At 60.4% G+C, this 25,930-nt stretch overlaps 1 protein-coding gene across 3 annotated transcripts; it reads left to right on the forward strand.

Moving 5' to 3' along the window:
* The first annotated feature begins 3,316 nt into the window (after window positions 1-3,316).
* MDFI (MyoD family inhibitor) lies at window positions 3,317-24,550 on the forward strand. 3 transcript variants are annotated; one of them, XM_054181327.1, is made up of 5 exons: window positions 3,389-3,428; window positions 6,293-6,375; window positions 18,593-18,784; window positions 22,732-22,986; window positions 23,363-24,550. In XM_054181327.1, exons 2-5 carry the CDS (start codon window positions 6,306-6,308, stop codon window positions 23,617-23,619), a joined length of 774 nt encoding a protein of 257 aa, XP_054037302.1. In that variant the 5' UTR covers window positions 3,389-3,428; window positions 6,293-6,305; the 3' UTR covers window positions 23,620-24,550. The 3 variants fall into 3 exon arrangements, with proteins under 3 accessions (XP_054037303.1, XP_054037302.1, XP_054037301.1); XM_054181326.1 differs by lacking the exon at window positions 3,389-3,428 and adding an exon at window positions 6,134-6,210; XM_054181328.1 differs by lacking the exon at window positions 6,293-6,375 and having other exon boundaries at window positions 3,317-3,428.
* Window positions 24,551-25,930: the final 1,380 nt, after the last annotated feature.

Genomic DNA, 25,930 nt, shown 5'->3' on the forward strand with positions numbered 1-25,930 from the left:
ATGTGGCTTTGATTGATTTAACACTTGGAGAAAGAGCTTTTAACTTTTAAACTAGAAACTTTTTTTTTTTCCCCTATTTATTTTCTTTTCTTTCTTTTTCGCTATGGACATGAAAGCTTTCTTGGTTTGATTGCTAAACCAGTATGTGGATTAGGGAAGAGACTGGGACCACCCTCTCCCCTCAGCTCCTGGGCGCGGAGCAGCTCCACGCACCCAGAAAACAGTGGCAGGAGCCACCCACCCCCCTCCTCATCCCTCCTGGGTGCTCCAGAGCTTGCATCCATGAGGGTACCACCCTTCTCTCCCACTAGCTCGATGCTTTTCCCCCAAATCCGTGGGGATTTTCGCCCATCCCTGAAGCACAGTGCGGGGTTTGCTGCCGGGAGCTGAGCCCCTGCCTGGGGACGGGTCTCTGCCTCGGGTGCACGCAGCCGGCACGGCTTCCGGATGGTTAAAAAAGAACGAAAAAGGAAGGAGTGCTTTTGGTTATTTTGTTTTTTGGGTTTGGTTTTTTTTTTTTTTTTTTTTTTAAAATGAGCATTAAGGAATTGCAACAGCTGGGGCCAAAGGAGGGGATGTGGCCAAAACATTCTTGCTCCGAGATCTGGTCCCCTCCCTGATGTCTTGGGGGGGTCTCTGGTCCATGTGGCTGTATCCCCCCCCGCCAGGACCAGGGCTGAGAAGGGGTCCTGAAGCGATGCAGGTGGGTGGGGGGCACCCAGAGCCCTCGGCCCTGCAACGGCCACCCACCCACAGGCTGTGGGTTTGCTCCCTGCGTTAATCTCCTTTTTGTGCCCATTTTGCTTCTCCGGTTTGTCTGTGGGGCCGGAGCCTGCGGCAGGAGGGGCAGCGCCTGGGGGTCCCGGCCCCCCCTCTGCCCGGGGGCTGCTGGACGGGTACAGACGAGTTCCTGTAAGAAGAGCCCTTTGCGTGCAGCTGATTTAGTTTTCTCTTGCCACTCAGACAGCGACGTATTCCCTGTGGAGGGACCGTGGCCGATTGAATACCAGCGTCACATCGTGTCCGGAGCAAGGCACGAGCTGTGACGTGTGGCGGTGGGGGGCTGTGAGCCCCCTGCAACGGGGTGGGGGAGACTCACAAAGCAGTGGGGACAGTAACTGTGGCTTTAGTAGCCGGGAAGGAAGAGACCAGGAATGGGGACAGCAGGCGCCAGAACCCGCTTTTGCCCCCCCACCCCCAGCCTCTCCGAGAGCTGCCGTTCCTACCCATCCGTGCAGAGATCTGGAACGTCAACCCCAGGCCTGCTGGTCCCCCCCGGCGAAGGATGGGGACAGAGGACAAAGGGGACCTTGTTGGTGAGCATCCTCCTTGGCAAGGCACTTCTTCGTGCCTCAGTTTCCTCCCCTGCCAAACGCCGCCGTGACGCTCAGTCCCCTGCCCGGCCGGGATGTGACCCACTCGCCCCCCAGCACTGAGGGGGACGGTGACACCCCCAAGCTGAGATCCCCAGTGGTCCCCAGGGAGTGTCCGTGGTGGGTGGCAGTGGTGGGGCTGCTCCGACGTGCCCCCCACGGTGCTCCCCACGATGCTCCCGTGCCTCCGCCTCCCCCCAGTTCCAGCACTCGCACACAATCCCCCCGCCCTGGGGACGGAGCGTGGCACGGAGGGGACGGGGCGGGGGGGAAGTCTTTAATTTTTCCATCTTCAAAAGACGAATGTTCATGGGGCCCCTTTTTTTTTGTTGTTTTGTGTTTTTTTTTTAAAAAAAAGGTCCGTTTCCTTTTTTCTTTAATTTTTTTTTTTTTTTTATTATTTACAGAAATAGCTCGTGACTCATCAAAATCTTTTAGCAGAAAACCTAAAACAGTGGGGTCATTCACTGCGAACCCAGCGCCTCCCCCTCCACATACTCCCCCCCCCGGGCTTCGCCTAGAAGGGTTTGAGACGGTTATTTTTTTTAGCGATTTTGTGTGCGCCCAGCGCCTGGTAATGATGCGAGACAGCTCAGGGGGTTATGGCGTGGACCCTAAGCAAACACGGCTCAGTCTGCACAGCCCGGCTCTGTGCTGAGACACAGCCCGAATCTACACTCCCATTCACGGCAGGTTAACCGCACGCCGCGGTTTAGGTTGTTTTTTTTCTTTTTCTTCTTTTTCTTTTTGTGTTTTTTTTTTTTTTTGTTTGTTTGTCTGTTTGTTTTCCGATCGCAGGCCTTTCGCTCGTGTTTATTTATTTATTTGTTTTCCTTTCGAAACTGCAAATGGGTTTCGCCGAGGGAGAGATGCCGGGAATGTTGCAAAACTCCTTCATTTTGTACCGCGAAGTTCCAGGCTCAGTGCTAAATCCTCGCCGGAGTCGGGGAAGGTCAGGGAGGTTTAAATCTCAGTGTCCCCTCCTTTTCCATCCTGTCCCCAGCCCGAGTGACGGGGACATGCGGGACACAGGGGGAGCAGCGGACCCGGGGCGATGGAGCCTGAGACACAACCGGGAGCTGGGAGGACCGGGCTGGATTTACTTTGGCGGCAGCCGAGCTCGGAGCGGCGGCGGATGCCAGGGTTTGTGAATGTGGGTCAGTGCAGTCACACACCTACAGAAATGGCCTTGTTTTCCAAAATACAGCCAGCTCCCACAGCGTTGCTCGGGGCGCAGCAGTCCCGGGTGTATCGCGGGATTAATCCGGGTGTAATCACTGCAGGATTAACCTGGACACTGCAGGGTGCTCCCAGCCCTTTTCCTGCCCGCCCCAGCACCCTGCTAAAACTCCTTGGGGGGGTTGTTTTCTTTAGAGGGGACAACACTTTGGGGGAAAAAAACAACCTTTTTTTGGGGTGGAAAATGCTCTTGTCGGCATGCTGGGTGCTTGGCATCGCTGAGCAAATTGTAACCCCCACCAGAGACCTCGCCAGGCTCGTTCGCACCTTCCTGCTCACCTCCATCCCTGGAGCTTTCCAGAACAGGGATGGGGCTGGAGCCCCCACGGGACCATCACTCCCAGGGTCCAGCAGCCGTGTGGCGAGGGAGGGCATCGAAGGTTCATCACTGTTGGGCAACAGCGTTGTGAAGCGCCGGCGCGTTATTTTTCCATGGAGCTTCGTGGGAGAGCGGCAGCGGGGCCGGCTGAGCCGCTCGTCCTGCCGGATGCTGCCGATGACGGATGCGGCTGGTGACGTGCTCGCCCCGTCCCCGCGCCGCAGCGCGCTAAGGAGAGGTCGGGGAAGGCTGGGCCCCGGCTGCCCTCGGCTTGCGCTTGCCAAATTTCGCCTCCTGCTTCTGAATGAACGTGGGATGCGGCAGGAGAGAAACCCCAATGGGAGGAGGCGGCGGGGAGGTGGCGGAGAAGGGCTGAGCTCGGGGTTCAGGCAGCAGAAGGCAGGCCGGCCGCCAGCCATCGTCCTGCTGTGCCGAGATGGGATCCATCCTGCCCAGGCTCGCAGGGAGGGCGCAGACCACCGGGGCACCGGCAGCAGGTATGGGGAGGCGTGGGGATGACGGACGGACAGCATTTTGCCTTGCAGCAAAGGGACATGGGTGGTGGAAGAAAGAAGGGTGCAGACTTGTTCTGCAAGGGTGGATCCCGCCTTTGGCTGCGGTGTGATCCCTTTCATTTGGAGGGGGAGCGGTGCTGCACCTCTGTGGCTCGCGGTGGCCCTGCTCAGGGCGCGGGAGGCTCAGGCCACCCCACGGGCCACCCCACGGGCCAGGCAACACCACGGCTGCGATGTGGCTGTGGGTAAAACCCTGCTGCTCTGCGGCCCCAAAAACCCTGCAAAGCGCTTTCCTGCGTGGCACTTCTCCTGCCGTGCCCGGATGTCTGCTAGCCCGGGCACCCGTGCAGCCACCCTGGGGCGCGCAGGGGACATCCTGTGCCACCGAAGTCGTGACTCAGCTTTCCCAAGTGCTCTTAAATATTATTTTTTGGTGGGTTGTCAGGCCGAGCTGTCAGCGGAGAGGAAAAGTGCTGCTCGTGGCCTGAGTCGAGCACGTGGCACCTGGATTCCTGGCTCCGTCCTCCCCCGGGCAGAGCATCACCCACCCAGGCAGCCGCCAGCCTCCATCCCCGGGTTCAAGGCAATCCCAGGGCTGCCGGGTCCTTCTTGCATCAAGCACCTTTGTCCGGTGGGGCCGCGTCCCCCAGGGCTACCCAGGGTGCGTCCGCAGGCTCACGGGTGTCTGAGCAGGTAAACAGGGAGGAATGTGCGGCGGCAGCGCGTGGGGCTGGCGTGTTCCCGGCGTGACTCACAGACACTGCCTCAGAGGCCGGCGATGCCGGCACACCCCGCGGTCCCGCTCGCCGTCACCAGCACGGCCGGCTCCGCGCTTGGACGCCGCTTTTAATGAACCCTGGTGGAAAGCTGGCCGGGTCCTCTTGGGGCTGTGGCCAGCGGTGTCAGGTGAAGGAAACGATCCAGCCGCGGGCTCCCAGTTGAGGTGACCTGTGTCGGGGTGGCCCCCCCCGGGGACGGTGTCAATTGATGCTTCACCCTCAGGAACAACGATGCACAGAGAAAGGCTGTCTGCGGGTGGCAAGGAGGGTGCGTGGCACTGCATGGCCCTGCACCCCACACTGCTCCCCACGCTGCTCCCCATGCACCCACCGCTGCCCAGGCAGCGAGCACTGGGGACTCTGTCCCTGTTTTCCGTGACGTGCGGGACAGCAGGGTGGGCAGGACGGCGCTGGCTGGTTCTCGGCAGCAGGGTTTTAGGGCTGCCGTAGGACGCAGGCAGGAACACTCCTCCTGGAAGGATTATTGAAGGCACAAACCACAGTGACACATTGGCTTTAATACAGACCTATTCCTGAGGTCTTGCACGACCCTCTCCATCTCCCTGGCCCTGGGCTGGAACTTTCAGAAGGGTCCCAAGCACACTGGGTCCCTCCAGACCCGTTTTGTGCCCCAGGCCACCTCATTTCCCCCTCCCGACCCGTTTCCTTTACATGTGGCCGCGGTGGTGACGTCTCAGCGCCTTCCCCTTATCCCTCGCCGCAATAAATGCTCCACCACCACGTAGGAGATGGCCCCGATGGCAGCCGGGGTACGGATGGCATCACCAGGCAGGGAAGAAGCAGGACCTGGGGAGTCACCCAGGGCTGTCCCATGGATTCAGCCCTGCTTTGGGAACCTGGAGCCATAGCTCTGGATTGCAAAATCGAGCCGTCACCCAGACCCTCGGTGTGTCCGGGAAGCAGTGACTGAGGGAAGTGCCTGTGACTCCCCCAACCCCCCCGTGCCACTGGCTGGTTCACGCTGGCGGCAGCGTGGCTCCAGCCCAGCTCCGGCGCGATTACAGCCTGGTTTGGTACACTTTGCAATGCTGGGGCTTTTTAAAATGCAAGAAAACACAGCAGCGTTATAAAAACAAAACACAACAAAACTTTGAAAATGTGCCGCCGGGTCCTGCATGAAGCTCTGCACGAGGACGGATCCTCATGGGGATCCTGCAGGGACAACAGCGCTGGAGCAAACACGGCGAACCCTGGCTTGTCCCACTTGGGAAGTGCTGATACTGCTTGAAAACATGGTTTCACGCTGTCGATGACAGCAGTGACGCCGCCACCTCTGATCCCAGCACCTCCGGGCGTCGCCCCGAGGAACCCAACCTCATTTACCAGTTGGGGAAACTGAGGCAGGGAGGGGTGCGGGAGGCAGAGGCTTTTCCCCAGGACGCGCCGGCAGAGGCTGGAACAACAGCACCGTCTTTTCGCTTCCCCGCCCGGGCGCAGTGCGGGCAGGCTGGGGCACCCACCCGAGGGTCCCCGGCACAGCCGGGTGGTGGGAGTTTCCCAGATCCACTAATTCCCACTATTCCCGCCCCCCCCTCCCCGTTTATTTTGGAGGGGGGTAGGGGGGGAAACCCAACACTGAGCCGAAAGCTCCATCCCAATTTCGAGGCTGGCCCTGGGAGCCCAGCAACCTCTGCCTGCCCTGCGCCTCTCCCCTCCCCGGCTCTGCTCCAGCCCCCAAAAAGAAACTTTTCCTCCCCCCTCCAGCTCGGCGGAGCGCGGCGGCCGCGGCCGCTTGTTTGTTTGTTCTCGCAGCCTTTTTTTTTTTTTTTTTAAATTTTTTTTTTTTTTAAGGCATTGAGGGAAGGGAAAAAAAAAACCCAACCAAAAAAAAAAAAAAAAACAACAAACCACCCAACCCAAACCCAACCCCGCGCCCCCGACCGGCTCATTACCGGTCGCCGGAGCGGCGGGGCCGGGAGGCGGCGGCGGCGGGGCCGGGGGATGCGCGGCGGGGGCGGCCCCAGGTGAGCCCCCGGGGCGGGGGGGGGGGGAACGGGGCGGCGGGGCCGGCGGTGGCCCGCAGTCAGCCCTCTGTCCCCGCCGCAGCCGCCCCTCTCCGATGTCCCAGGCCAGCAGCCACCGGCCGAGCCGCCCGGAGCCCCGCCGAGCCGAGCCGGCCCCGCCGCCAGGTACGGGGTCTGCTGCCGGGGCGCGGGGGGAGTGAGGGGGGGGGGGGGGCTGCACGGCTGGGGGGCAGTGGGGCACACACATGTGTGCATGGCTGGGGGGGAGTTGGGGGGGGTGTTTGGGAGGGGGAGTGAGTGGGGAGGCTGCACGGCTGGGGGGGGGCAGTGGGGCACACACGTGTGTATGGGGGGGAGTGAGTGGGGGGCTGCATGGCTCGGGGGGGGACAGTGGGGCACGCACATGTGCGTGCATGGCTGCGGGGTGGATCGGGGGGGTGTATGGGGGGGGAGTGATTGGGGGGCTGCACGGCTGGGGCGGCAGTGGGGGGGCTGTGTGTGTGCATGGCTGGGGGGAGTGGGGGGGACGTGTGTGTGGGAGTGATTGGGGGGCTGCACGGCTGGGGGGGGTAGAGGGGGGCTGTGTGTGTGCATGGCTGGGGGGGTGTGCACGGCTGGGGGGGGCAGCGGGGGTGTGTGTGGGGGAGTGAGTGGGATTGTGCATGGCTGGGGGGGGCAGCTGGAGGGGAATGAGTGGGGGGAGTGCACGGCTGGGGGGGGCTGTGTGTGTGCATGGCCGGGGGTGGTGTGCATGGCTGGGGGGGCAGTGGGGGGAGTGTGTGTGTATGGGGGGGGAGTGAGTGAGGGGCTGCAAGGCTGGGGGGGGGGGGGGGCAGTGAGGGGGGTGTGTATGGATGGGGGGAGTGGGTGGGTAGGGGTGCAGCGCTGGGGTGTGTGTACACGCCTGGGGGGTCCCGGGGCGGGGGGGGGCAATGTGTGTGTGTGGCTCTAGGGGTGTGTGTACCGCTGGGCCGGGAGTGCGTGGCTGGGGAATATATATATATATTTATATGTGTGTGTGTGTGCACGGCTGGGGGAATGTATGTACGTGACTGTGTGTGTGTGTGCAAGGCTGGGGGGGGGCTGTGCATAGCTGGGGGGGTTGTGGGTGCACGACTTGGGGGTGCATTGCTGGAGACGGCGGAGTGTGTGTGCGTGGCTGGGTGGGGGGGGGCAGTGGGTGGACAGCAGGGGGGTGCCTGGCTGGAGGGGGCGGGGGGGGGTGTGTGTATGGTGGAGTGTGTGCACGGCTCGGGGCGGGGGGGGACCCTGAGTGCGTGTCCGGGAAGGCCTGAACGTGTGTGTGCGGTTGTGTATAGCGGAGTGTGTGTTTGTACCCCTGGCTGCGTGTGTATGCATGTGTGTGTGTGTGTATGCATGTGTGTGCGTGCGTGTGTATGCATGTGTGTGCGTGCGTGTGTATGCATGTGCCTGGCGCGCTGCGAGCGCAGCTGATGCAGACCGGCCCGGGGGGAGTTCGCAGCACAAACTTCGCAGAAGTTTCTGTAATTCGGCCAAGCGCACGGGGACAGCCGGGGCGCGGGGCCAGCCCGCGCTGAACTGGTTAAGCCACCCCCCCACCCCCCCGAGGATGGGTGTAAGGGGCTGGGGGCTGTTCTGCACCCCGAGGGGGCAGTGGGTTGGTGGTGGAGCCCCTTCCCCACCCCACAAAGACTCCCCTGGGGTTCTTGGGTGGGATGTGGCTGGGGGGGACAGGATGAGGCTGCGGAGAAGCGGATGGAAAAGTTTTGGGGACTCTCACTGTTTTCCCTGGGGCAGAGCTGAGCCCCTCGCTTGTCCGGGCACTGCAGTGGCTCCGCCTGGGTGTCCCGCGGCGGTCGGTCCCCGCCAAGGTTCACGTGCATAAACTCTATTAAAAATCCCGATGCGAGAGGCGAAAACGCGGGAGCAGGAAGCTGATGGCGAGAAGCGAAACACCCCGTTGTGGGTGCTGTGGGAGCAGACACAAAAGGAGCCAAATCCACGGCGGGATCAGCTCCCCGCGCGCTCCGAAGGCAGCGGGCTGAGTGGCAGGAGCTGTGCTGGGCAGGGTGATGCACAGAAACCCAGCTCACACAGCTGGATCTCGCTCTCCCCTTGTTGGCTTTGGCCCGGAACGTGGCTGGGCCCAAGTTTCGGAGAATACATCCTCTTGTTCTCTTCCCACTGCTTTTCCAGCTGGATGCTGCAGGCTCCACTTCCCGGCTGAACTCTTCCCGGGGCCGGGGCAGCTGCAGGGGCTCCGTGGAGCTCATTTCCCTGCGTTTCCCTGCGTTTCCCTCCGTTCTCTTTCCTTCCCAGGTGGGAAACGGTGAACTCTTGGTGCACGGCCCTAGTGGAAAAGAGCTTTTGCACGGGGACTTGCCACCAGCCTGGGTTAGGAGGAGCGCCATGCACTCCTGTAAGATCAAGTGTGGGTTGTTTCAAAAAGTAGTTTAGAAGTGGGTTAAATGCCTCAGAAAAAAAAATGTCCTTGCATCTTTTCCGCATTCCCAGCCGCTGGCCGCACAGGAGCCCTGTGTAGGTAGAGCAGGGATCAGCCTCCCGGTCGTACCGGTGTCCTGGGCAGGAGCGGTGGGACCCGGACGAGGTCTTGGTTCCCCGAGGGCATCCCTGCGTGCCCATGATGGAGGGGTGTCACTTCCACCCCAAAGCAGCCCCTAACCCACCCTCCTCCTCCCCAGCTCCTCCCGGAGGAGAGCGTGGACCCGGGGTGGGTGAACTGGAGCAGAGCTGGACCAAATTTGCCTCCCTTAGACCTCAGCGTGCAAAGCTGGGGGGGGGACAAGGGGGTCTCCAGGACACCCTCGATTTCCATCTACGCAGGCTGCAGGGGCCAAAATTTGCACCGAGAGAATATCCCTGCCCTCTCCCAGAGGGCAGCTTCCCGGTTGCGTGTCTTGAGCTTTGAATTCTTGCTCGCATCTTTCTTTCTTTCTTTGATTTTTTTTTTTCTTTTTTTTTTCTTTTGGTGGGCGATGAATGGACAGGGTCTGGTTTGTCTTTCGTGCTTCTCTGGCCTCGTGGCGTTTCGGTGCCGAGCCATTATCGCTTGGGCAGCGTCCAGGGGCTCTGTCACGCACCGCAGAGCCTGGGAATTGTTTTTTTGGGTTTTTTCTTGGTTTTGTTTTGGTTGGTTGGTTTTTTTTGCTGGACTCCCTTTCCGATGCTTTGCAAATGAGACCGGCTAATTTGGTACCGCCGAGCCTGTGAAATAAATGGGGAAACTGAGGCACCGGCGTGGTTTGGCCCAAGGCAATGCGTCATGGGCAGGGTTGGGTTGGCATTGCTGCGCGTGGTCCTCTTTCCCAGTCTGAGACGAAGCCCGTTTCCTGGAATTTGTTTCTTGACATCTCTGGAGATGGGCCCGGTGCCATTGCAGCCTCCTCTTGCCCGGGGCGGGGGGGGACGGGCACGTTCCAAACCAAAGCCTTGAAATAGCCACAGGTAGTTTGCAGAGGAGCCTGAGAGAGAAGAGCCAATTGTCTGCTGGGATGTGGGGTATAATTATTTTTTGGAGGAATTAACAGAAAACAGGAGAAAACCAGAAAGCCCTTGGGCTGATGGGATTATTTTTGTCCTTCCTTCCCTTCGCAGGGAGGAAGAGGAGGGGGAACAGGGCCGGCAGGAGAAGGGCTTTCCTTATGGGAAGCGAACAGCTGTGAAGATGCTGGAGGCAAATCTGTCTCCAGAAGCAAAACCTTTCCCTGGGGTTTGGCTGTGCTCATTCCCACCTCCCTCCTTCCCCTTCCCAGCACGACATCTGCTGCGTGGGGCCACCACCATGTCCCCCCTCTGTGTGTCCTCCCCCTTCTGTGTGTCCCCCCACCCTGCTCGGCCGCAGGCGCCAGCAGCTCCGCGGCTCTTTGCTTGTAGCGGGGCAGGGACGGGGACGCTCACACGCGTTATTTTTTTTTCCTTTAATTCTTTCTGCCTGTTCCCAAGGAGTTTGCCCCGAGGTGGAACAGGAGGCGGAAAGCTGTTGTGTGCGAGAAGCTCTGCCTCACTCCCCCCAAATTCTGGGCTCCGGCTGCTTGCGCGAGGATGCTGCCGCCCCCCGCGGGGTCCTGAGCACCCACGGGTGCCCCCAGCAGGGAGACCAGGTGGGACTCGGTGCCGCCATCCCTCGGGTACCCGCTACTGGGACCTTCTCCTGCTCTGGGAAGGGGCAGAAATAGAGGCAACCCCCTCCAAGGTCAAAATAAAAAGGGCTTTTGCTTCTCTTAGCACTGATTTAAATGCAACCGGTGGCCCATTTGCACGCAGACATCCTCTAAGCGCGAAGGAGCCAAAATGAAAAGCCCTAAAAGACACAAAATTCCTTATTTTTTTTTTTTTTTTTACCCCGCATAAGGACTTTTTGCACCAAAAAAATTAATTTCCGTTTTCTTTCAAAGTTTCTCCTCTGCTCGTGAAAATGCTTGATTTTTTTTCTTTTTCTTTTCTTTGAACAACAGCAAAACTCAAAAAAAAAAAAAAACCAACCCCAAACCCACCAAACAAAAAAAAAAGAGGCAGATTTCTGGCTTTTTTCAAATGTTTCTGGTTTTGAGCAAAACAAAGCCGGCCCTTCGGGGCTGTGCCGCTTGCCACCCCAGCGTCCCGCTCCAGCTCCTAATTGAATTTCCTTGGAAAGCGCCTGCTCGAGTCTTATTACTTGCAGAAACCCGTGCTGTCCTCTGGCTGTTTTCTGTAGTTTTCCTGATTATTTTTTTCCCCAACGCTCCGCTTTGCTGGGGCTGTGCCCTGCACAGCCTCCCACGGGACGGGTACCAGCAGCCTCCCCTGGGATGCGGGGTTTGGTGCGGGATGGAGCCACATCGGTCCCTCCTGGTGCCGGCAGCCCCTTCCCGTGTCTCCCCCGCCACCGGGTACCACGCTTGGGTTGTACTGGTGGAAAAGAGCTATTGCGTAGCAGCAGGGATGGGGTAATTGGGTTTTTTTTTTGCCCAAATCCCATTTTTTTTAGGCTTCAGACCCATCACTGTTTGATTTTCAGGTGGGTTTTGGCAGCTTCCTTGGACTTGGTGCTTGATTCGGGGGAAGGTCCCCCCTCGCTCCGGTGACATCCCGCTGTCCTTCCACCGGTGCATCCCTGGCTCTGCGATGGGGCGGATCAGGCAGCAGCTTCGGGAATCACTTTCACCCCAGTCCTGTCCTCTTTTGGGGTGCTCCCGGTGGCTGCTCGGGAGGCTCCCAGCGCCGGCTCCTTCCCCCGTGCCCGAGGCAGGGATGATGCTCGCCCAGTTCGGCTGCTTTCAGCGCCAGGGCTTTGGGCTGCCGGTGCGGCGCAGTCCCCGGCAGCGGCTGCGCCTTTGCGGGGCGAGGAAACGGGTCGACTCGCTGGCTCCAGGAGCAATTACTCGTTCCACCTGAATGGCTTCCTCCTTGGCCGGCCTTGCTGCCTGCCTTCAGCGAGCAGGCCTGCCGCTGCCCCGCGAGCCGTGCCCTGACCTTTGCAGAAGAGCTCGTTTTCACTCACCCCAGCCCCATTCAGGCCACGTTGCAGCTCCTCCGAAGCTTCTTTGGGGTCTGTGCTTAGAGAAAACCCCGACCTACCGAGCATTGACGCCAGCGGGGAAGCTGAGCACCGGGACTGCAAAGCTTTGGGCTCCGTCGCCGTGGGATGTTGCGTTGGGCAAAAACCCTTTTACGTGCCTCAGTTTCCCCGCTGGGCTGAGCGGTGATAAGGCTCCGTTTCGCGACAGCTTAGAGCTGCAGCCGTGCTAATGTAAAATACATGGAGATCGGGTAACGTGTGATGGGCACTGGCTTAAGACCGTAGGCTGAGTAGATCTCCGGATGAAAGGTGCTGCATAAGTGCAAATTATTATTCTTGTTAATAATGATGTCCACCAGCTCACATTTATCTGCTCTTCAATTAACTTTTTTTAAGGACTCTTAGCAGGTTAGAAAGACACAAATTTTCCCTGGCAGAACCTGTGCTGGTTTGACCCCGTAAGGTTACGCAATTACTGTACCGGCATGGTCCTTAATTAGACTCTCCATAATTTTCCCCAGCACAGCTGTGTGGCTCCTTGCTCTGTAATTCCCAGAATCTCCTTGGATCTGATAGGCATTGCGTTAGCTGCTTTCCAGGCTTCAAGGATAATTGCTTGTCCTTAAGGACACCCAGGATGTCGCAGGACCTCCTCCTGCGTCCTTCTCGCCTTTCTGTCTGACCAGCCCCGGGGTTTATCCTGTGCTGGGGAGCGCCGAGCTGGCACGGTGCTCCTCAGAGTCAGTGAAAGTTGACTCAATGTCTTTGACCCTTTGTTTTTCCCCATCATTTTTCTCCGTTTCTTGGCCCCGTGGTGCGTTTGGGATGTTGTGTGTTGCACTTTGGTTTAGGCAGAGCCCAGGCCTGACGCCGGGAGATGGGCTCGCCTGGCAGCGTGGGGGCAGAAACCTGGTCCTGATGGGTCTGGTTTGGGTCCTGGGCCAAGTGGTGTCATCCTGTGTCTCCAGTTTAGGCTTAGAGATTCCTTCTTGCACCTGCAGTCCCAAATACTGACTTAATAGATGTATGTTAAACACATTCTTGCTGCGGAAGGAATAGCTCCTCACCATTGCCGCGGTGACTGAGGTGCTGCTTCTTGCAGGGATTTTTATTTCTTATTGTCCCTGAAACCCCTTCTGGAGGGTTTTGCCCCCACCCTGATGTCCTTGCTCTGGGGTCGGAGCAATTCTTCCTGGGGGTTGCTTTTTGCCCGCTTTGCAGGAGCGGGCTGGGTGAAGGAGGACCTTTGGGCGATGGGATTTGTAGGGACACCTTGGCACGGGGTCTGCGCCCCAAACCTGGACTCGGGGTTTTGTCGCCAGAGGAGCTTTTAGCAGAGGTCGAACTCCGAACGCGGGCAGACTGGATAAACGCTGGTCCTGGCCTGTCTGGCCAGCCCGAAATTCCTCTCTTCCTACCCACCCAATGGCTATAAATAACAAATAATAACAACTCCCAGGCTGGCAAGCTATTTGGGGTTTTGTGGGTTTTTTTGCTTTGTTTTGCCTTTTTTTTTTTTTTTTTTTTTGCATTTAGGAAGTAACTTTTCATAGAAACCAATATTTTTTTGACCAGATTCTTCATTGTCCCAGGACTGAACTGTTTATCCAAAGCAATGCCCAGGTGAGCAGAGAGCCGCTGGGGCAAATGCTTTCCGGGAGGGATGCGAAGCTGTCCTGGATGCGTCCCGGGAAGGCTCAGGAGCTCGGGATCTTTCTCCCCCTTCTCCTCCCACCTTCCTTTTCCTTTCCCTGAATATCCTAGAATCTGAAAATGCTTCAGTGCATTAATTTCAGACTGAATGTAAATAAGCCATTTGGGCTTTTTCCCAGTTGAGCAAACTTTCAAACCAGAATTTTGCTTTCCTCTCCTCCAGCCCTGGCTCCTGGGATTGGAAGGATTTGCTTCGGTGCTGTCTCTTCTGCGCTTGAAACCACTTAATCAAGCTCTAAAATATCCCTCGACTGGGTCAGGCAGGCACCTGATTGGGCCAGGCAGCGCGGACGGGGAAACCAAGGGAGATTACACGCTCATTTTATCTGCATAAAAGAGATTAGAAAGCTCCCAAACTAAATATTGCTGCCAGGTAGCGTGTTGTTAATGGCAAACGCCTCGTTGGACTCTCTCTGTTTGTGTCTCCATCCAACATTGTCTGGGCCCCGACCAGCCATTCCTGAGGGATTAAAGGGAGAGGGAAAGAGGGACGGGAGACTCCTGAGCATCTCCACCTTGGCGGGAGTCGCGACCCACGGCATTAGATTTGGATGGTCTGCAGGTCCAGAATAGCTCGGATGCAGATCCAGATGTGTCGAGATGCTTCTCCCTCCCTTTTGCAGTGGGTTGACACCCCCTAACCCAGACATGCTGCCTGCTAAAGTGTGGGGGGGTTGCTCCTGAGCTCCCTGGTCCAAGCCCTTCCTTAGCCACTGTGTGTTGGAGACGTTTTTCTCTCCCGTTGCTGCCGTGCAGCAGCGGTGATGGGCACAGGCCGTGCCCGTGAGGTGTCCATCTATCTCCTGCCACCAGATTCCTTCCTCTTTAGCACTTGGATAGAAGAAGGGCAGATAAATCGGAGATCCCCAGCAGCCAGATCCTCTGCTGCACGAAGGTACAGCTCAAGAAAGCTGAGCAGGAGCCATGGGGGAACCATGGGGTTTGACCCCAAAGCATGGCTCCTCCGGCTTTGCATCTTCTCACGTTCCACCTTCTCAGCTGGGGGTCTGGGCAGCATCTTCCCACATTCCACCTTCCCCGTTGGGGGTCTGGGCACCACAACGGGCTGCAGAGGAGGAAACCCGCAGGTCCCTGTGAGCCGTAGGACTCTGTGGCCATGCTGCCGGCGCCGCGGCTCTTGTTTGTGCTGCTGGAGAAGCTCTGCCCCATCCCGGCCGAGCTGCGGACGCGCTGCTGTCCCCTTTTGTTTGTCCAGGGGATGGGTCAGCTCAGTCCTGCAAACTCATCAGGAAAACTGATGAGAAAATGAGAAAACTCATCTGGTGGTTGCCCCAGAAGCTCCTGCAGTCACCAGTGACGCCAAGTGGGTCCTTTCCCACAGACGGAGGGATGTTTTGTACATTTGACTTGGCAGGAGTATTGCAAAATACACGGTTAAAGCCCACGGAACCTTACAGCTTCTTTATATCTTTCCTCTCCTCCTTCCTTTTTTCTCAACTCTTGCGGTGCTTGGTGGACTTCGGAGCTCAGTGGTGTCTTGGGGCTTTTACGACGGGCGGATTTGGACTTTGTAAATGGAGAGGAGAGTCAGAAAACTTGACCCATGTGCATCTCCTGGGCTTGGCAACCAGGAGGCAAAGAAAGTAGCTCCACATCTATCGGCTTTCTAATCTGTTGTACCTTACGGCAGCGCTGTGATTTATGGAAGCCTGGCTTATTATTTTTAAATGCCTTATTATCTCTGTTCTCATACACAAAACATGCGAGCCGCTCGCCCTGTGCCACGTTACCTTCATTTCTCCCTTGTATTTTACAAAAGGTGGTGCAGACTCGGGGGGTGAGCCCTGGGCTCTCATCCCAGGGTGTTTCTCTGCCACGTGATGAGCGTTTGCCCCGCATGGGAAAGAGCTGGGGGTGCAGCTGCCATGGGGATGCAAGCGGGGAAGGGGATGGATGTCCCATCCTGAGGGCTGGCTCTCCTTAGGGCTTCGGCTGTGTTTTGCCCAGGCTTGTGATTGCTTTTAAACCCGGCAGATTTAGGTCAAGCCTGGTCTTGTTCTGGCGGCAGCGGGCGATAGCAGGGGAGGGAAGGAGTCGGTCCCTGCCCTGGTGGCAGCGGGGACAGGGGACACCCAGGGTTGGGCTTCACCTTGCCGGGGACCCCCTGCCAGACCCCGGTGATGGGGGGGATGGAGCTGCTCCTCCCCGCGCCTCTGTCCCCGCTCACCCCCTGCTCAGCTGAGCGTGGTCTGGGGAGCAGGAACCCCTCTCTCGGGGGCTTTGCGCCCCAAAGTGTGTGTTTGGAGGAGCAATGGGGACATGCAGCCAAGGGGGCAGGGCCATGTGTCCCATCCATGTCCCTGTCCCGGTCTGTAAGAGGTGCTGAGCAGTGTGAGCACCCCTGGGAGCAGGGGCTGGGGGGTATTTAAAGGAGGAGAGGGAGCTGCGGGACGAGCCTGTGCCCCAGAGCTCTGCCAGTGCCGGTGTCTGTCTGTCCGTCTCTCCCCGTGCTGTCAGGGGTGATGATCCTCGGGTGCCTTTTGCCAGGCTTGGTTGGGAGCCGCTGTGCGTTTCCCTGTGCCTTCCCACTGCATTTCCCCGTGGCTCGGAAGGTGCCTGGGAAGTGGCCAGCCCCAGCAGGGAGCCGTGGGACAGGAGCCTGTTTGGGGCAGGGTTTGTGCTGAGCCCACACCGTGTCCGGCTGCCCCCAGCCCTGCCCCGGGGTCAGGCTGTGACCACGATGGCAGACACAGCCCTTCTCCATCTCGCTCCTGGGGGACACCGTGCACCTGGGGGTCTGCGCCGTCTGTACGCTCCCCAGGGACGTGTAGCACCAGGGCAGAGAGGCTGTATAAGGCAGGGGAAGGACCAGCCTACCCAACTTTCTCTCCCGTCTATTTTTGTCTCTCTTCTGGCCAGCTTGTTCCAGTGGGAGTTAATTTAATTGCCATCTTCCTCCCTGCATCGCTGCGGTTGTGTGTGAGACCTCTTGTTGTGCAGGGTAATTATATGGGTGAAGTGGACACGGCAAAAAAGAGCCTTGTCTCGATAGTCGGCGGAGCGGCACGCTCGCCATCCGTACGGCCCGGTGCCACTGCTTCCTCGCGGAGCTCAGGGTCTCGACAGACCGTCCTCCTCCTCAGCCCCTCAGGAACGGGCATGGAAGGGGCAGGAGATGCGATGGAGGCAGCCGTGGCAGAGGCGGGGATCAGCTGGAGCTCTCCCCATGCCCAGGGCAGCTGCCGGCCCCTCTCCCCCTGCAGGACTTGATTTTCCAGCTCTTTTTCCCCAGTGTAATCACTCGCTGCGGAGGGGAGCGGCGTCCACGGGGGCAAGAGCAGGGCAGGGGATCTGGTGATGATGGGGCTGCTCTGGGCGACCCCGGAGTCTCGGCTGTTGAATTTTAAGGCCTGAGCACACTCGGGAGTCTCCTAGCGGAAGCTGGAGCATCTTCCCCGTGGCTCAGGCCCCTTCTCGGGGACCAGGCAGGAGCTGCAGCGGCCACCTTTGACTCAGGGCTTCGTCCAGAGCTCCCTGGCCATCAGGGCTTTCGTGTCTGGCTTTAACAGGCTTTAGATGAAGCACTGACTAAATGCCGTAGGTCTGACTCAGGCCGGTCCAGGTTGGGACATGACAGAGGATGTGGATGCAGCAACATGCGGTTATTATTCACCTATACGCCACACCTACGCGCAGACACCTATAGGTATCTGCTCTCTTCTCCTCTCTGTTTTGCCCTGGGCTTTCACGGGGGCATGGGAATGAGTTTTTGCCTGTCTTGGGCTCACATACTCCCACTCCGCTGTGCAAAATCCCGCTGGAGCTGCTGAATTGCCCTTGGTTGAGCCCCAAAATCGCCCTGCCGGCGGGAGCATCCCTCAGGAAAGCAGAGACCCGCAAGCGGGGCTTTGCATTGAGATGAGCTTTCCTTCCTCACGAACCCCATGTTGCAGGAGCTCCGGTACCCCGGGGCTGGATCAGCATCCTCGGGAGGGTGGAGAGGATGGTCCTGTGGGGTAACTGAGGCAGGCGGATGAGGATGTGGGGAGTAGCGGAGCTGGGAGCTGAGCCAGCATCGCTCCAGGTTGGTTGCAGCCCCTCCGCAGTGTGTCCAGGCTCCTGCCGACCCCGGGGTGCGGATGCAGCCCTCCGCCTCCCTTGTAGGGCCTCTTGTTATGGTCCCTCTAATTATACGTGTGAGGTCTGCCCGCCTTCCTCCCCGGCTCCTGCTTGTAGGACTTCTTGTTATATCGAGTATAATGAAGAGTCCGAGGTCTCTCTCCCCCCTACCCGCCCTTGCCTGCCTGCGTGTAGGACCTCTTGTTATAGCCGGGGAAATTATGGGTCTTTGGTCTCCCTCCCTTCGCCCAAGCTATAATTTAGTTTTATATAAAGTGCGGTCCAGCCCCTGTTGTGCAAGCGGTTGCTATTCCGGGTTCCGGGGAGAGGGATGGAGCGGCGAGGAGGGGGCTCGCGGTGGGTGGGGGAGCGTAGCATCACACTGAGCACCCCGCAGCCCCCTGGGTACCCCACAGCCCCCCTGGACACCCCGGCATTGGGGAGCAGCCAGCCCCCAGCCCGCAGCGCTGGCTCTGTGGGAGGTGGTTGTGCCTTCTCCTCGCTGGGTTTCTGCAGGGGGGTGTGTGGCGTTGGGGTTTATCCCCACGGGGAATAACACGGCTCTTATTTTGGGTTTTGCTTGCCCCCTCGAGGGGGTCCCGCGGGGGCTGCTCCTGTCCCCGAGCAAGCAGGAACGTGAGGGGAGGTGGCAGCCAGCTCCGGCAGGGAAGACAGTGGCCCTTTCATGGGAAGCGGGGGGATGAAAAATCCAGCTTGAACCGCTGAGTGTAACCAGATCCCTTGGCTTTTTAGAGAAGGAATGTGGGACCTCGGGAAGGTTTTTGGGAGGGTGCTGCCGAACCGCTGGCGTTGCAGCGGGGTGAGCGGCTGCAGAGTGATGCCCGTCCCCAGCAAAAATCCCTCACGGTGCTCCAGCTCTTCCCCCAGCCGTACTCTGGGCTCCAGAAGCAGCAGGGGCGGCTGGGTTTGGCTCATGCCCGAAATCAGAGTCCCAAAGCACCGCCCGGTGCCCCTCGCAGCGGCTGGGGATGTGCTGAGGGGTTGCTGTGGGTTGGGGTGATCGGGGGGGCTCTGCCCGCAGCTCGTTGCACCCCGGGGTGCTCAGCCCCAGCCCCGTTTCTCTTGCAGAGGCGGGTGAGACCTCGCGCCCTTCGCCCAGGCAGACGCCAGCGGCTCCCCCGGCAGAGCCCCGGCCGGCCCCTCGCCCCGCTGCCGGCCCCGCGGCGCCGAAGGAGAAACCCCTGGAAGATGATGAGTCCCAAAAAGTCCTGACGAAGGGCCCCCGTCCCGAGCTCGCAGGCGCTCCCGAAGCTGTGACATGTGAGTTTTTCCCTCCGCGGCATCACGTGCGGCTCCGGACACCTCCGGGTGTCCGTGCTTTGGGCTGCTGCCATCTCGTCAGTAACAGGGCTCGTTAGAAAGGCGGGTGGCCATGAAGGGGAGCCGTCTCCTCCTTGCTCTGCTCTCCCCCACACCAAAGCAAAAGGCTTTAACCGAGCGTGAGTCACTGGGAGCTGGGGAAAGTGAAGGGTGGCATCAAGCAGCACCACGATGCCTCTCGCTGTCCTCGTCCTTGGGACCGGCTGGAGGCAGAGGGGGAGGAGGGCAGGTGGCTGGACAAGCTCTTGGTCGTGTTGGGGTCCTGCTGGGATGCCATGGTGGGAAGAGGGACTAGCCCCTGGGGGAAGGAGCCGGCTGCTGGCGTGGAGCATCCCCCAAATCCACAGCGGGAGAGAGGAGACCCCCCGGCAGAACGGGCTGCGTGGTCACGGGGAGCGAAACAGGCGTTTGCTGGAGCAAAGGGAGATGGCTCCCGCTGGGACAGCTCTTGCCTTGGCGTATCCAGGGCAAGGGTGAGGCTGGTGCAAAGCCGGAACGAGCCGGGGCCGGGATGGGCTGTCCGTGCTGAGGATCTGGTTTTGCTGGAGGCAGTGGTGAAGCCGAGCAGCACCTCCCCATTTCTGCTGCTGCAGACCTGCCTGTGTGTGTCCCCCCCCGGCCGTGAGAAATACCGGGGTGGGGTAGGAGCAGAGGTGGGGGCCGGGGTGCCCTTGCTCCCTTTCCCATCGCAGGAGCGGGAGAGAGGAGCTGGCAGACGTGGGAGAGCGGGGGCCAGGCTCTCCTGGAGTCACGCCGTCCAGCCTTTCCCTGGCCCCCAGCCCTGGATCCGAGGGTTTTGCTCCCCGGCTGCCCCTTACACACGCAGCCATCCCCTTTTTGTTGGATGCGAGCGCGCAGCTTTCCCTTCCAAGGGGCGTAAAGTGGATGGATGCTTCCCAACGGGGAGAGAGAGGGTGGGAACGAGGTTGCAGGCGGGGTGGGAAGGGGGGGGGGAGGGGGGGGAACGGCAAAATCCAGGCACTCCTGACAGCGTACGTGGAGCGAGGAGAGCACACGTTTCCTCGACCAGAGCTCGAGCGAAGCGTCTGGGAGCTGGGCCGGCTGCCCACAGACATTCTGCACCTCTGAGTCACGCCGCAGCCTGCTGCACCCTGCGTGGCGCGGCCCCGCGCAGCCCCCTCCCCAGCCCACACCCCCCCCCCCGGGGATAGCCCCCCACGGGTCCCGAGGCTGGCAGCAACGTGGCCACCTGCATCCAGGCTTGCCTGGCTGCTGGGTGCAGGGAACCCCCCCCTCCTTCCCTTCTCCTCCCCGGGAAACAGGGTTTAGCTCCCTGCCGGGCATCGCCTCCAGCATCCTTTGCTTTGCAGCCCCCTCCCCACTGCTATGGGGGGGGACGTTCATCACTTGTGTGGGGCAAATCCCCCCCTTGGCATTACCTGGGGAACACAGGTAGGCTCCCCCATGGAAAGGTGAATGGGGGTGATGCCCCCTTGATGCTGGCATTTTTTTGACAGCCTGGGACCGGCAAGGTCAGGAGGGACCGGGCAGCAAGGGGCTGTCGGGGGTAGGGACGTGTCCTTTGCCAGGATCAGCCCCCCCGAGGCTCGGCGCTGCCAGCTGAAGCTGCCACGGTTCTTAAATAAGTCAGTCTTTAGTAGCTGGGGAGCAACCGAAGCGGGGATTGTGGGTTTGGGGCTCCGGGTATTGAGTTTCAGCCGAGCAGCAGATTCCACTCAGGCAGCCCCAAAGGGCTGGTTTGGCCAAGCCCTGGTTAGCGGCTCAGGGAAAACGACCTTCTGGTGACCGGGGTGGGGGGCGGGGGGGGCGGCTCACAGCGGGGCGAGCACTGCTGGGCAGCCATCCGCCGAGCCCCGGTGATGCTGCCACCGGGGAACCTGAGCTGGGCCAGCACCGCAGCTGTGCCGGGGACACCGTGGCTGGAGGGGGGGGTTACCTCGCGTGTAACTGACACAAAATGAGCGTCCAGGAGGTGTTTGGTGGTTGAAGAGCTCAAAGCCGGTGCTTTCCCCCAAAGCCCTGGTTTCCCACCTGGGTGGTGGTGGACAGATGTGGTGGGGGCTGTCGGGTGGGCTGGTCCCCCCCGCTCCTGTCCTGACACCCGTGTTTGTTAGGGATTTTTATACATTGCTCCCCCTCAGCCCCATATTGAAGACGTCTCTTAGAAGAGCTTTGGGCTCCTGTGAGTTGAACGTTCTCCTAAAAAATGGAAGCTATTTTTCTTAACTTGGGGGGGGGGGGGGGGGGGGGGGCGGGCGGGGGCGTGGATTGCTGGCTGCCTCTCCCTGCCACTCGCTGGAGCCGGAGCGTGATTTTGATTTACAAACAGTTTAATCTGAGGAATGCAGTGAAATGGAGAAAGCCAAAGTGAGCGGGCTGCACACCGCTGCAAACCCCTGGACAAACCCAGCACTCGAAGCTGCAGAGTATTTGCCACCGTCGGACGCTGCTGGGGACACCGCGGTCACCCACCGGCTCGGTGCTGGCTCGGTGCGTGCAGGTTGAGGGCACTGGAGGAGAGTCCATGGGAAGCCAACACCCCAGGAGGTTTTTTTTGGGGGGACACTACTCATTTTATCCCAGACCTGTTTTCCATTTTTCCTTTCAGCCCTTCTCCCACCTCTCCTGCTTCCAGCCCGTTCTTCTCGCTCAGCTCCGGTTATTTTAAGTTCCCTTCCCAGCGTGCGTCAAAGACGCAGCGTTTCACCCAAGCACCGGGTAAAAACCTTCCTGCGTGGTCTGAGCCCAGCTCAGCCGGGCAGAGCCGGGCGCTGGGTCCGTGCGCTTGTGTTTTTTTAACCTCCCATTTATTTTATTTTCGCCGGCGAGGGCGGGTGCAGGACAGGGACCGCCTGTGCCCCTGCACCCCGTGGGTCCCCCCGCACAGAAAGCAGCTCCTGTTCCCCGGCAGCTGGAGGTGCCTTTGCCCTCGAGCCTCTCGCTTGAATCATCCCTTGTTTACTGCCGCGGGAGAGGAAAATCAAAGTTTGGCCAAAGCACCATCAGGCAGGGTTTAATTTGTGGCTTCGATTGGTGTTGTTGCAAGGGGGGGATGGATGCTCGAATGCCCCCCTCCCTTGTGCTGGGTTTCCAGTCCTTTCCCCTCCCTGCAGAAGGACGGCAGCCTGGGGACGTGGTGCCGGGCAGGAGCGAAGGGCTGAGTGGTGCTGCTGGCTCCAGCAGCATCCCGGCGGGGCCGCTGGCCTCTCTCACGGCTGCAGCGTGCAAGGGCTGGAGGGAGGCGCAGACAGAGCAGATCTTTATTCTCCTCCTGCAGAAAAGTTCAGCCAGAGGCCTGGGAGCCCTTTAGTTGAGCGGCCAATTCTTGCGGTCCTGGGGAGATGAGCAGCCTGGCTCTCCGGTGGCACTTCCATCTTCTCTGGCTTTACGGAGGGCGAAGGGTATGGCCTGGAGCTCCGTCTGGCAGCTCAGTGCCCTGGGATGGTGGCTCTCAGCTGGAAGCAGCCACAGGCTCTTCTCTTCCCCACTTGGCAGGAGGCGAGCCTGCCTTGCCATGTCTCTGCACCCACTCTGGTCAGCCTCAGGGACTTTGTCCCTCCTGCCCGTGCCAGCAATGCTGGGACCCCGGGAGACCTCCTCCTCCAGGTCCTGTGCTGAGTTTTGCCAATTGCAGCACGTTCTTCTTGACAAGTCTTTATTTGTTGCTCTTTTTTTCGTCCCTTCCTCTGTCTCCCCTCCAACCATTTCTTCTGCATCTCCTTTTCCATCTCCATCCTCTTGGACCATTCATCTGTTAGCATCACTTCTTCCCAGCCATGAGACCACCCCAGGTCCGGCTGGGGACCAAGTTCCTGCGGTGGCAGGGGACCGGGCACATGTTTCTCCCCCAGCAGAGCCCTGCAGGGAGGGCTCAGGGGGGGTAACGTGCTGTTCTCCCCCCCCAGGCCAGCCCCAGGTGCGAGCAGCCCCGCAGTCCCCCAGCCCCTGCACCCACCTGCTGCAGAACGGCGCCGGGCGGGGGCCCGATCCAGGCGGTGCCAACGGGGAGGCGGGGAACGGGGTCTTCCGCCCCCTCCCCAGCACCCAGAAGCCTCACCGAAAGCTGCAGTCGCACCACTCCATCAACAGCCAGAGCAGCAAGAAGAGCAAGGGCAGCTCCAAGTCGGCCTCTTCCCACATCCCTATTGAGGCGCAAGAAGGTACTGGCTGTCCCCAGGGCAAGGGGGTCCCTTTCCAGCCACTCTCCTCCTGCCCCGCATCCCTTGGGGGTCTCTCATGTAGCATCCTTCCAGCCCACCGGGACCCCCGGACCTGGGCGCCAGCCGAGCTCCCCTTCTGCAGGGTGGGTGCTGAGCAGGGTCATCTCGTGTAGTCCAAAATTGGTCTCTCTTGGGGTCTGGGCATGCCGCAGGCAGCTGGGCATGTCACTGGCTGCTGAGGGAGGCCCCTGGTTCCCCAGTCCCTCTTCCTGTCCCTTCCATTAATTCCTGAGGGAGATTTTCCACCCTTACGGGGATGGGCATCCGCCTGCTGGGTGCTGTCTCACCTGCCCGCTCTCTGGCCGTTCCTCCGCAGACTGCTGCGTCCACTGCATCCTCTCCTGCCTCTTCTGCGAGTTCCTGACCCTCTGCAACATCGTGCTGGACTGTGCCACCTGCGGCTCCTGCACCTCCGAGGACTCCTGCATCTGCTGCTGCTGCTGCAACTCGGGCGAGTGCGCGGACTGCGACCTGCCCTGCGACATGGACTGCGGCATCATCGACGCTTGCTGCGAGTCGGCCGACTGCCTGGAGATCTGCATGGAGTGCTGCGGGCTCTGCTTCTCCTCCTGAGGGGCCGCACTCGGCGGGGGGAGACCAGGAGCGGGTCCCCCCCCAGGCTCTCCAGCAGCATCCGAGGGTCCGGCTGGTCCCTGAGCTGGTGTGAAATGCCGAAAGACGGAGCCTGGAGAAGGAGGAGAGCGATATCCCCCCGTTGCAAACTCATCCTCGGAGCCGGTGAGCCGGGCTCGGATCCTGCCTGGGGAAGGGTGAATCCGTAGGGCTGCAGGGGCTCCGGGGACGGCCGGCATCCCGGCACGCTCTACCTCTTCCCCGCACGGGACCGGTTCGCCGAGGATCGCGGGAGTCTCCTGCCACCTGAGCCGAGAGCAGGAGCGACCGCGTCCCACAGAGCCCGCGGGTGCCACCCTGGGGTCCCTGCGTGGGGGACAGCTGCTGCCACCACTGGGGCCACCCCAGGACAGTGCTGTGGTTTACACAGGGGTGGCACGGAGCATCCTTCCCCCGCTCCGGGACACTTCCAAGGCTGGGCGCAGTACGGAGCCTTGCTCCCCACCGGGCGCCGGGAGATGCCGAAGCCTTTGGCCAGGCTGCGGGGTCCTGAGCCGTGGGACGTATCCTGGCAGCCCCTTCCCTTCCTGGGTGCTGAGCTCGGCACCCAAGTGCAATACACGCAGCCTGCTCCCCACCCCGGTTCACCAGCCGGGAAGAAGCTTTTCCTTCACTGGTCCCTCCAGCAGGGTGGCAGCCGGGGGCCGGGGCAGCTGGGGAGAGCCTGGAGCCATATCAAGCTGTTACCGACCCCACGTGTGTCCGGGGGGGGGGCCGTGGGGCATGGACGCTTGGTTGGTGCCAAATGACCCCCAGCAGTTGTTGGCCCCATCCCATCACCCCGGGGACAGGGCTCGTGGCGGGGTGAGGGTGGCAAACGCCCCATTGAAGGGCTGGGGAGACGGGGAGGGAAGTGTCACAGTATTTTAATTTTTTTGCCCCTTCCATTTGTTACTGTAAATAAAGGTCTGTCTTCATTTCTGACCGACGGCTGCCCCATCCTGTGCTCCGCAGGGCGCTCCCAGGGGACTCGCAGCCACGCTGCACCCCCCGTCCTGTTCCCAGCTGCAGGCACGGGGCGCAGATGCCGCAGGGCTCCTTTGGCCTTGGGGACATGGGACAGACAGCTCAGTGACAGCCCCAGCGTGCTCCTGCTTTGGTTCTTGTGCCAGGAGAGGAAATGCAAGAGGAATCCCTGTCCTTCACTCCGGGGACCGGTGGAGGTCCGGGTGTGCCTGTCACCGGCTCCCTGCCCTGCCACGGCACAAATCCTTGCCCCATTGCAGCACCGTCCCTTGCTCCGGGACCCACGAAGCTGCTCCATCTGCCCCAAGGACAATGACTTCCCTAAAGGAGAAAATAAACGATGCAATTTCCCGGCTGGGGTGGGCACAGGCTGCCTGGGGTTGGCGTGAGGCTGCGGGAGCTGGCAGCCCACCGAATCCGGGTGGCCTGGGCACTCCTGCTGCCAGCCCTGCCATAGCGCCACCGACCGTGCCATGCCGTGCCGTGCCATGCCGGGATGTGCAGGTAAGAGACCGTCACCCCCCCTCCAAGCATCACTGCCCCTTGGGGGGGCTCCGCCATCCTGGCGAGGCTGCTGCCTGGGCTGACGTTGAAGGAGGAGGGAAAAATACTTAAAAAATCGAGGCCAAATGGGTCAGTTGGTCACGGCGACACGGGCTGGTTTGGGATCTGGGCTGCCTGCCCTCCGGCGCTGCCACTCAGCCGGGAAACCTATTTTTAGTGGTGAGCTAAAGGCGGTCGGAGCCCGGCGCAAGTGCATGGAGGGGAAGAGGATGGTACGGGCAGCCTTCCTCCACCCCACGCACGGCGGGGAGGGCTCGGGGTGGTGGATCGGGATTTTTAGGCCTTATCCTGGCATAGCCTCTCGGGCTGAGCCCCGGCGCAGGGATCCGAGAGGGGGGATCACGTCATTGCCTACCGAAGGATGGACGGGACTGGGGCCCCATCCGGCACTCGGTGGGAGCTTTTCCACGGGCTCCGGCTGAGGCTCCGCTCCAAACCCTTTGCATCCTTGGCAAGGAGGGACGGAGGCGCTGGCCTTCCCCAGCCTGGCCTCACTTGTGGTGCTAATTAGGGAGGTTGGAGCTGGCAGGGCTGCTCTCTCCCTACCAGCCGCAGTAACGAGTGCTGCTGGAGCTGCTTAATGGGGAACAGATTCCCCGGGTGCAGGAGGGCCCTGCGGGCTGGCCGTGCCGTGCGTGCTTGTGTCCTGGTGTGGGGAGGGGGTGGCACACCCCCCAGGCACCTCACCTTCTCCTCCCCTTTGGCTCCAGCTTTTTTACCG

Source organism: Rissa tridactyla, chromosome 21 (genome assembly GCF_028500815.1).
Source record: "Rissa tridactyla isolate bRisTri1 chromosome 21, bRisTri1.patW.cur.20221130, whole genome shotgun sequence".
Taxonomy (NCBI): Eukaryota; Metazoa; Chordata; class Aves; order Charadriiformes; family Laridae; genus Rissa; species Rissa tridactyla.